This window comes from Abramis brama (genome assembly GCF_963993115.1).
Source record: "Abramis brama genome assembly, chromosome: 3".
Taxonomy (NCBI): domain Eukaryota; kingdom Metazoa; phylum Chordata; class Actinopteri; order Cypriniformes; family Leuciscidae; genus Abramis; species Abramis brama.
In genome coordinates, this window is record NC_139965.1 from 1,728,417 (window position 1) to 1,740,437 (window position 12,021).

General features: G+C 41.0%; 1 protein-coding gene across 1 annotated transcript in view; it reads left to right on the plus strand.

The window, feature by feature from the left end:
• dctn1a (dynactin 1a) overlaps positions 1-11,492 on the plus strand; it is a 37,778-nt gene extending 26,286 nt beyond the window's left edge. The window contains exons 22-26 of the mRNA XM_084109456.1: positions 5,344-5,474; positions 5,547-5,736; positions 9,884-9,957; positions 10,042-10,131; positions 10,217-11,492. Coding sequence (XP_083965582.1) covers positions 5,344-5,474; positions 5,547-5,736; positions 9,884-9,957; positions 10,042-10,131; positions 10,217-10,354 — 623 coding nt within the window. The 3' untranslated portion in view covers positions 10,355-11,492. The remainder of the gene's footprint in view (positions 1-5,343; positions 5,475-5,546; positions 5,737-9,883; positions 9,958-10,041; positions 10,132-10,216) is intronic.
• Positions 11,493-12,021: the final 529 nt, after the last annotated feature.

A 12,021-nucleotide genomic window follows, 5' to 3' on the forward strand; every position in this document is an offset into this window, starting at 1 on the left:
CATTCGTCATGAATTCAAACTTTTCCATGGCTGCGATATTACATTTAATTGCTAACCTATTATTTCTTTTGTAAACAAAGCTTTGTGTGTCATAATATTAAAGGTCCTATTCTTCGTGATCCCATTTTTCAAACGTTAGTTAGTGTGTAATGTTGCTGTTAGAGTATAAAATTATAAAGCTCAAAGTTCAATGCCAAGCGAGATATTTTATTTAACAGAAGTCCCCTTTCAAAGCCTACAGCGAACGGCCGGTTTGGACTACATCCCTCTACTTCCTGCTTTAATGACATCACTAGAACAGTTTTTTGACTAACCTCCGCCCACAGGAATACACAAAAAAGGGGCCGTGGTCTTGTTGCGCTCCCACGGAGAAGAGGAAGAGTTGCGTTTGTAGAGTGTGTTTGTCGCCATGTTGTCGAGACGCTGTTATTTTCATCCATAATTTAATGTGCAGTCACGTAACATTCAACTTTTAATAAATCAATTATTGTAATGCATGGCAACGATTTCTTTTACACAACATTGCAGCTTTTAAGGCTATATTCATGGTGAAAAATAAAGTGTATTTATATAAAGTTGTTTGGATGAAAAAAATTTCAAAAGAACTATACACAACAAAAAATTATTTATTTAAAATTGTATTTAATTATTTAATTAGGAGGTGTTACAGTACTTTTTGTATTTCTTTGCAGCAGATGTTTTCAACCTCCGTTGGCATTTTGTCACAGTTACCACATGTACACCTATAAAACATATATTACTAATCAAAACTCATGCTCACGTGTAACTAAGGTATGGATAAACAATGCACTTATTTTAAAAATTCAACACCACCATCGTTAATTCGACAGACGGACAAAACCATATACCACAAGCTTTTATAACAGTTTGTAACATTTAACATTACAATTTAACCAATTCAAGGTAACAGCCAAACATAAAAGTATGACAACTACTAAATAAACAGCTTACCATTGTGAAACATCCTGCAAAAGTCGTGCTTGAACAGGTTCTAATTGATCCTCTTCATCTATGTTCTTCGGGTCTGATTCCGGCTCAAATTGATAAGGTAATATTAAAGACATGTTTACAATAACACTGAGCGCATGCATCTCCACGTTATGGTAAGAGGCGTGACCTTTCCGGGCAACGTGCGCTAAGCTGCTGTCGAATCACAACACAGGAACTGCTGGCACAATCAGAACTCGTTACGTATTTCTGAAGGAGGGACTTCATAGAACAAGGAAGTCATCAGCCCGTTTTAGGACAGTGAAAACAGCGGTATACAGATAAGTAAATTGTGTGAAAAATACTGTTTTTTTACACGCGAAACATGCACACTGTAAACACAAGCAAAGCTTCAAAAACACAGGAAAAACGGGACCTTTAATGTAAAACAGCATTCACAAACTAACTTTTTTTTGGACAAACCACTGCCGGTACTACTCAGCTACTGCAGTGGTGCGGTTGTTAAGTTTACCGGCACAGCCCTAATGTTTACTATGCAAATTAGGCATTATCTCATTAAATATGTGCGATTTTGCATACATTTTCGTTAGATAGATCTGAACATATGATAAAGCCAGGTGCAAAATTCTTCTTCATTTTATTTACCCACAATATGAAAAAAAAAATCAGGATATGCTTTCATTACCTAGGAAATCAAAATATACTGTCCATAGCCTAAAAACAATGATTTTCGCCATATTTTTTTAATTAAAATGTCACATAAATCAGGCCAGGAATGATTTATTAACAAATCCCTCTGAACATATCTTCAGAATACTGCTAAGTGTATAACTGGAGAGTTTGGTGTACACAGGTGCTACATAGGCTGAGATGTTTGTACTGGAGAATCACAAAAAACTCATTTTGAGAAAACGGCAGATAAAGATTTAAATAGCTCTAAATGAGATTTCGTCGTTAGCTTTAAATCCCCCTTTGGACATTCACGATTGGTTACTGATGGAAAGGAAATGCCCATATTTGGGATAGCGTTGTGCAGGAGACTCAGAGCTTTACAACGACCCCGGTCACGACAGACTTCAGTAAACAGACGGATCTCGTACCAACTTCCTGGTAAATTCGGGAGAAACTTACTGCCGCAAGTAAACAAAATGTAATAAAATAAACATCTTAATGTGTATATTCACCGTTTTTTTTATAGCAGCTTGAAAGAACACATATTGAAGGAGTAAAAATCTCAAAACTGACCACTGCATGAAAAATCTATGTTTTTGCCTTCCGTGTCTCGCCTTAAATTTCTATTTTTTTAACAGTTTTTACTTTTTTTACAGTTTGTACTTTTTTTACAGTTTGTACTTTTTTTTACATTGTTTTAAGTTTTTACAGTTTTTACATTGTTTTAAGTGTCAATTTTTTTTACAATTCTTAATTGTTTTTTTTTTTTGTTACAGTTTTTACTTCTTTTTTACACCATAGACTGTATATAATATGTTTGTAGTGTTCGTGATGTCACCCGTAGTGTTTCTGAAGAGCGTTTCTGAAGCCCAAAGTGGGCGGAGCCGGCCGTCGCCATGTTGGCCGCGCGTCACTCCCGGATAAACCGAAAATGTGCAGCGAGGCGGATTAGCTGAGGTGACGTGACGCTAACAGACAGCAGATAAGCGGCTAGCAGTGACATCAGCGGCAATTCACCTGTCAATCAAGTGGCCACGCCCTTAATTATGCACAACTTTAAGGCTTAATATAATTTAAATTAACAAATTCACCCCCCTCACAGTCGTCATGGTAAAAATGGTAAATGGACTGCATTTATATAGCGCTTTCATAGACCTATGGCCACCAAAGCGCTTTACATAGCCTCACATTCACCCATTCACACACTCATTCATACACCGACGGCGGTGTCAGCCATCCAGCTCGTCGGGAGCAGCTGGGGTTAGATGTCTTGCTCATGGACACCTCGACACTTGGTCAGGTGGAACCGGGGATTGAACCACCAACCTTCCGGTTTGTAGACAACCTACATGAACCACTGAGCCACAGCCGCCTAGGGCAAGTCATGTTTGTCTCTGCTGTAAATTTGGGTATTTTAACCTGGGGGTTTATGGGGTTGACTCTCTTCTGCAGCCGGTCTCTAGTGGCCAGTCGATGAACTGCAGTTTAACCCTCTGAGGTCGGCAAACGCGCTGGCGCGTTTTGCTGGATTTTCTCCACATTGTAGCACTATAAACTTAAATTACTCCGTCATTTATGGTCATACAGAAAAAAGAAATATAAAAAAAGAATCTGTGATATTTCTACTTTTGTATGTGTCCACTTACAATCAAATCAAAACATTGTGCTTTTGTAAAATAAAGAAAATAAACAGGGTGTGCGTTCTGCCTCTCCGTCGCGGTGAACTTTTTTTTCTTGAGCACGTCTATAAACTGAAACAAAACTCAGCGAATACTTGTCACACATTTATGAGCCATATACCTTTATAAACATTTAAGTGTGTACTTTTAAATGATCGGATTCAAACTGAAAACAAATATTCTCTGTTTAAGTAATTTGTATAAAACCATCAAGATGTCCAGCTTCTCAAACGCTTCCTAATTATTTTTAATTTGACCACGTCCACTCGCGCAAAAGAGATTCACATGCAAATCTCCACATGGAACGCGAACGTGCTCATTACCTCAAACACTTCACAAGTCTCTGCTTTTCGTCGAGTTTGAAAGGCGCACCCTGAGCTTACATTGGATTTACCTCAGAAGAAGAAGAACGCGATTTGAAGACAAGAAAGATGTAAGGTAAGAAATTCTTACATATTAGTTTGTTATTGTTGCATACATTTCACATTGCAGTTTAACTGTTGCTAGATATATGGTGAATATTATAATATTTAGACCCGTGTTTACTGTTACTGTGTTTGTGGATATCTGCTCAAACGTAGATATGTATATGGTAACCATAATGTTTTATATTTGAGTGCGATCGTGTTTGAATGTATCATATTTTGGATCGCGATCGCGTTTGAATGTATCATATTTTGGATCGCGATCGCATTTGAAAAGCAAAACGCACCAAACGGCTTCATGTTTTTACTATTATCTCATTTCATATCATCATAACGAATGGAAACATTTGAAGTAACATGATAATCAATATATTTTTCTCTAGCTTAGTTGTTACTGAAATCTTTTGGAAGATTTATAGGCTGCTATAGGTTATTGTTATTATTATTTTATCCAGCACTGCGCATAGCCTATGCCTACAAGGCACAACAAACCTGGTGTTCATTATATTATATATTGTTGGAAACATTTGTGTGTGTGTGTGTGTGTGTGTGTATTCTGTGAATTTTAAAAAGCAATTTTAACCAGAAAAATCTAAAATTTATTCCCAAAATCGTGCAGGCCTTTCTCTTGATATCAGTATGTTCACTTTTTTTTTTTTTTCAGGGCCCAGATGCCACTGAGTCCTGCTGACTTCAACATTCACATGAGTCTCTGTACATGAACATGGTAAAGTGAAAATCAAACACCTTGGAAATGAAAGGTATGTACAATGTTTTTAGGAATGGCACAAAGGTCTCTGTCTTTGGATCATTGTTTTCAATAAGTGCTTTTTTGCCATTTGTTGTGTATCTTTGTGTATGTTGTGTATTTGTTGTGTACCATAATATCATTATGTTGTGTTGTAAATAAATCCAAACAATCAAAAAATCCATTCTTTTTTAAATCTCCTCATTCATTGTGCAAGGTTGCTCAGAATGACAGGGCCTGATAGTTCCTAATAGGGCCGTTAGGGGAGGGTCTTTGTCTTTCTCAGGTGTGAAAAAATACATATTAATGACCTCCGCATAAAGCTTTCTCACACAAAACACGTCGTAAAAATTTTAAATCAATATATTGTCTTATCTGAATGAGCAGTCAGGGTGATTTTCACATAGTTTTAGAGCAAATATTCTAGGCTACGTCATACAATTTTCAAAAGTCTTGTGAAGAAATAATCAGTATGGGTTTCATGGCCTTATTTCAGTGAGAATTTTTTTTTGGTATTTTCACAAACCACGCATAAATGTCATTATCTCAAAACTACAAACTTTTACATACATGCTGCTGATATATTATTGTAGCAGAGTTTGTGCTGAATACAGTGTAATTAGACTTTAGCCATGAACATGTCACAAGTAACAGAAATAACCACAAATGTCAGAGCATGTCAGAACACCTCCAGGGCCCAGAAAACAGCTCAGACCCCAGAGAGTTAAATCACTTCAGTGTTGGATTCAAGAGAGAGACGGGAAGGTCACAGAGATTTCCCATCGCTCTGAGCTACTGATGCCCGCTTTACAAACACTGTGATGTCGAACCGTTGTGTGTTGTGTTGCAGGGGGCGTGTCTTCCGGTGTGGGCGGAGTCTCGGGTGCGGTTCAGGTCGTGGACTCTCCTCTCCTCAAACAGCAGATCGACGTGCAGCGACTCGCCATCAAGCAGCTGAAGAGCGAGAACTACAGACTGAAGGTCATTATAACCCTCTATTACAGCGTGAACATAGGTGTGGTGTGACCTCTGACCTCTGACCTCCGCCCTCAGGCTGAGAAGATGCGTGTGCAGCTGTCGTCGCTGCCGCCGCTGACGGTGCCGAACATGACGGGAGTGATGGGAGTGACGGGAGAGGGAGCTTCGTCAGGGTCTCTGTGCCGTCGGACAGATCTGATGCTGGTGAACCTGCTGAAGATGAGCGCCGGACTCAGAGTGGTGGACATCAGCGGCAAGAGCTCAGGTCATCTGTTTGTCTAGTTTTTACTGCTTTTTTTTTTTTTTTCAGGTCTTACTTGTATTTTAATATTTTTATAATTAAATGTTTTGTACAATAGTATTTTTTTTATTTTTTTTTACAGTTTTTACATTTGTACATTTTGTTACATTTACAATTTTTTACATTTTCATTTTTTTTAGTTTCTACTTTTTTGTTTTTACTTGTATTTGTACATTTTTATAATACAATTTTTTGTACAATTGTAGTTTTTTTTACAGTTTTTACAATTGTAAACTGTTACTTTTTTTTTTTACATTTTTAATTTTGTTTTTATTTTACTTTTTAGTTTTTAATTTCTTTACAGGTTTTTTTTGTTTTAGTTTCTAAATTATTTTTTTTTTTTATAGTTTTACTTTTCTTTTTACAGTTTGTACATTTTATGTTTTGTTTACACTTTTTACATTTTTGGATTTTATATATTATATTATATTATATTATATTATTACAGTTTAAAATAGCTGTTTTATGTAGTCCATTTCTGCTACATAAGAAAAAATAATCATGCATTGGTAAATATAATTGACATAAAATCATAATTATGACATATTAAGTCAGAATTATTAGACTTAGTATACTAGTTCAAAATGATGATTAAAATATGATGATTATTATGTTGCCTCAGTTGCAGTGGACAAAAAAAATCCAGTACATTTTTGTACTGTGTTGGCAAAAATATATTTTTTGATTAATTTCTACATTGAGGAAGACCAAATATGAAGTAGATTTTTTTTTTTTAATGCTCAGTGAAAAAAAATAGGTCTGAAGGGGCTAAATTATGACTTCATAATTATGACTTTTAATGTCATAATTAATACTTAGTATATCATAATGACTTTGGATGTCATAGTTATTATATTTTATGTTGTTATTTCAATTTAGTATTTCATAATTAAAAATAACCAAAGCATGATTTTTATTTTTGTGCATGGCGGAAATGAAGTGTCATTTATTCCTGTGATCAAAGCTGAATTTTCAGCATCATTACTCCAGTCTCCAGTGTCACATGATCCTTCAGAAATCACTCTAATATGATGATTTGATGCTCAAGAAACATTTATGATTATTATCAATGTATTATTAATGAAAACGGGTTCATATTTGTTTTGAAACTGGTTAATTTTTGTGTTGAAACTGTGATGCATTTAATTTTTCAGGTTCCCTTTCAGTCGTACACTCTCGACATACGTCGATGAACGACTGAGGGAATCTCGCTAGAGAGCCATTCTACTTCGAGTGAAACTAAACGAGCCAATGCATATTAGCATGCAATCATTTGCAACAGCTGCTCTGCCTCGCATATATATATATATATATATATATATATATATATATATATATATATATATATATATATATATATATATAAAATGAGCAGCAGGTGCGATTGCACTTCAGCTTTTCGCTGAGGAGACGAGCTTTATATGCGTCTTCTGAAGAGTGTTTTCTAAAAGAAGAGAGAAGAAGCCTGTCGTGTCGTTGGCGAGACGGTCTGAGCAAATTTCCAACAGCTTTTATCACAGCTATTGTCAACTCAGCGATGACAGAGTGGAAACACAGGCTGTAATAGGCTCTGGTGTGTTGTTTTCCTCTAAGAGCTTACACGGCTGAGATCACGTCTTGTTAAAGATGTCTGATTTCAAGCCGTGTGTTTCTGGATGCGGTCGCCTTCTGGCGTCGGCTGATGGTCACGATCTCATGTGTCTGGGCGTTCAGCGTTCTCACTGTGGGAACATGTCCATCCCGCTAAGGGTTACTTTAAAGACGTACTGGTCCATACAGACAACATTGCGACCGTTGCGTACATCAGCCATCAAGGTGGTCTACGCTCCCGTCGCATGTTGCAACTTGCCCGCCATCTCCTCCTTTGGAGTCAGGAGCATCTGAGGTCGCTTCATGCTGTTCATATTCCGTGGGTGCTCAACCGTGCAGCCGGCAGGCTGTCCCGACCGTCTCCACTCATGGGAGAGGAGAGAAACGATCTGGCATCGTGTCGGAGCTGCACAGGTAGACCCGTTTGCCTCTCCAGAAACCACCCATTGCCAGTTGTTTTACTCTGTTGTTTTACCGAGGGAACACTCGGTTCAGATGCACTGGTGCACAGCTGGCCCCAGGGCCTACGCAAGTATGCGTTTCCCCCAGTGAGCCTACTAGCACAGACATTGTGCAAGGTCAGGAAGGACGAGGAGCTGGTCCTGCTGGTAGTCCCTTATTGGCCCTCTCGGACCTGGTTCCCAGAAGTGATGCTCCTCGCGACAGCCCCTCCATGGCCCATTCCTCTGAAGAAGGACCGACTTTCTCAGAGATGGGGCACCCACGTCCAGATCTTTGGAGACTACATGTGTGGTCCCTGGACGGGACGCGGAGGTTCTAGGTGACCTACCTCAAGGGGTAGTGAACACCATAACTTCAGCACGAGCACCGTCTACGAGAGAAGTGTACGCATTGAAGTGGAACCTATTCGTCGAATGGTGTTCTCACTGAGAAGACCCCTGAACATGCTCGATCAGAGTCAAGCTTTCCTTCTTGCAGCAGGGGTTGGAGCGAAGGCTGTCTCCCTCCAGCCTGAAAGTCTGTGCTGCCGCCATCTCAGCCCACCACGACTTGGTGGAGGGTAAGTCAGTTAGGAAGCATGACCTGGTCATCAGGCGAGGAGATTAAATCCACCCTTTCTTTACCCTTTTGGGATCTGTCTCTGGTGCTCAGAGCACTCCAGAATGTCCCATTTGAGCCTTTGCGATCAGTAGACTTGAAATTGCTCCTGGCCTCCATTCAGATGGTAGCGGACCTGCAGGCTTTTTCGGTCGACAAATCGTGCCTAGAGTTCGGGCCGGGTGATTCTCAGGTTACACTACCAGGTGGTGAAACCTGCAAGCGCTGCCCCTGGAGGAGGCAGACCCAGCCCTGGCTTTGCTCTGTCGCGTCTGCTCTCTGCGATGGTACGTCAGACCAGCTCTGTCTGTTACGGAGGCCGGCAGAAGGGGAAGGCTGGCTCCAAGCAGAGGTTGGCCCACTGGGTAGTGGACGCCATCGCCCTGGCTTACCAAGCACAAGGCGTGCCCTGCCCGCTCCGGTTGCGAGCTCACTCCACTAGGAGTACTGCATCCTCCTGGGCTCTCTGACAGATATCTGTAGAGCTGGGCGACACCTTACACGTTCGCTAGATCCTATAGCCTACGTGTAGAGCCGGTCTCCTGTGTTCTCGCCTCAGACGGGTGGAAGACACTGAGTGGACCCGGCTTGTGTCGGCTTGCTGCGCTAAGACATGCGCTATAGCTCCAGAGAGTTCCTACGGGTAAAGCCTGTGAGTCCTCCGTCACCATCGGATATTCCGTTGAATCCTTGAGATTTAGGTTGGGTGCCATATGTGTGACCCTACGGGGATCCCGTATGTGCAACTAAACGGAAGCACGTGTCTTTCCCTATACAGTACTTCAGTATAGAACAGCTCTACGGGGTTAGTCCTATGTACGTCTCCACATAACTCCTCCGGGAAGAGTGTGGCTTCCGCAGCATTCTCCTTCCTAACGGAAAGGGCAAGCTTTCCCAGTGTTATCCAATAATCTCACTGTTTGGGTTACTACAGAACAACGGTGACTGATGATGTGTTGTCTGTGTTCTGGTGGTGTTTTACACCATGGGTCTGAGGGAAACAGAATTACAGTCCTCTGTATGTCCTGTACATGTAGCAGAATAAACTTGAACTCTGGGACACAGGGCACTGGAAGAGGGCAGCTGTGGCGCTTTGGGATTCCCTCAGTCGTCGCTGACGTATGTCGAGAGTGTACGACTGAAAGGGAACCTGAAAAATTAAAGGCATCACAGTTTCAACACAAAAATTAAGCTGGTTTCAACATTGATAATGATCATAAATGTTTCTTGAGCATCAAATCATCATATTAGAGTGATTTCTGAAGGATCATGTGACACTGAAGACTGGAGTAATGTACATTGTTCATCGACGTACTTTAGGGATCGAGGGATGCATACGTAACAGAGATGATTCTTTGATGAATAGAAAGTTCAAAAGAACAGCATTTATTTGGCATAGAATCTTCTGTAACATTATAAATGTCTTTCCTCTGTGTGTGTGTGTGTGTGTGTGTGTGTGCAGCGAGTGCGAGCGCTCAGTTGCTGGAACAGACGGCCAGGCTGAATTCTCTCAGCGACGCGCTGGATAAGCTGAAGGTCAGTGTGTTGGTGTGTGTGATGATCACTCACAGGTGTGTGTCAGCGCTTCCCTCATCATGTGTGTGTGTGTGTGTGTTTCAGGCTGAAGTGTCGCAGCACGTGGTGTCTCAGCGGCCCGGAGCGCGTGTGCCGTCAGACTTCGCCACCTTCCCGTCACCCTCGTTTGTCAAGGTCAGAGCGCTCACACACACCACACACATCAGTGTGTGAACCTTCCCATGATCCTCTCATTAACCTTCCCATGATCCTCTCTCAGGCGAAAGAGGAGCAGAAGAGCGGCTCACTGCTGGTGGGGAAGGTGATGATCCCCTGCGCTCGCGGTCAGGAGCAAACACACTCCCTCGTGCTGTCCCAGCATCAGCTGCAGTGTGTGCACCGCCTCCTCATGACATAAACACACACACACACACACACACTCCCTCGTGCTGTCTCAGCATCAGCTGCAGTGTGTGCACCGCCTCCTCATGACATAAACACACACACACACACACACACTCCCTCGTGCTGTCCCAGCATCAGCTGCAGTGTGTGCACCGCCTCCTCATGACATAAACACACACACACACACACACACACACACTCCCTCGTGCTGTCTCAGCATCAGCTGCAGTGTGTGCACCGCCTCCTCATGACATAAACACACACACACACACACACACACTCCCTCGTGCTGTCCCAGCATCAGCTGCAGTGTGTGCACCGCCTCCTCATGACATTGACATACACACACACTGCCTCCTTATGACTTAAACACACACACATACACACACACATACACACACACACACACTCTCTCTCTCTCATTCATTCATTCATTCATTCATTCATTCATTCACTCTCTCTCTCTCTCACACACAAACACACACATACCGCCTCCTCATGACATAAACACAGGCTCAGCCAATCACACGCTCACACCGCCTCAGGAACCAATCAGGCTCTCAGGCTGACCGAGCCAAAGATCGACTCCTCAAGAAGCCATTCAGACCAGAGTTGCGTTTCTCCTGTGTTTTTCGTTAAGGAAGCCAGAGGAATAAATTAAAAATGTCTGCCATGGAATAAAATTTAAAAAGTAATAGTGACTTTTTATCTCACAAGACAAACTTCAGTTTTTTGAGTGTCAGAAACGCTTCCACATGAATCCCTGTCATCAGACACCCTGAACTTAAAGCTTGCAGTGTTTCTGCATCCATGCTTCGTTTTCCTTTTTACTCGAATGGTTTAAAAACTGGTCTCACATTTCACGTGTGTTTGTCATGTTTAGAATGAAGGCTTGATTGGGTGAAGAGGTTAATATACTCACACTAGCGACGCTCGCTCCTAATACTGTAGGAGACCAGCAGGAGTCTCTTGAGTTTAGTAACACTCGTATATCAGCGCTTGGCTAGAGATCCACGATCTGTGTGTTCTTCACTATAACAGGATCTCTGGTGGATTTACATGTATTCATTTGCTTCAATGTTTTTAATAGTTTATGCATATTTCACATGTTTCTTGATGGAGACGACTGCAATAAAGATGGGAAAATTGTATTTTAGTGTTTGACTCTTTTCCCACACTCTTTATCTCTTTCCCTGCCAGTGTTTTTGTGAAACGTTTCCATCCAGCAGCAGCATTTCTGATCATTTCCACAAAAGTTTCATGGTGCCCAGAATATAATATCTGAACATTCAATATGTCTGAGAGAGCTCATGGCATCATTAAAGACACCCAACTAGCCCAGGTGTTAGTTCAGGTTATTTTACTGACTCTCTTGTTCATCTCGTTCATCAAAATGAACAAATCTTGGGGGGGAAAAAGTGGCTTTAAATGTTATACTTTTAACAGGCAAATTCCCCGATCACATCCACCTACGCAATCTAGATCATATTCTGAATTAAGAAATTATTATATTGCAGTCAAAAATAATTGACAGGGAACACAAAAAATTACTTTACCTTCCGAGACTTTCGTTCAGTTGTCACGTGACAGACTAGTTTACTGATTACTGATACTGATTAGTTAAATTTCAAATGTTCAATATTCGTTTAAAGAAATCAAATTCAGAACCGTTTTTGTCAT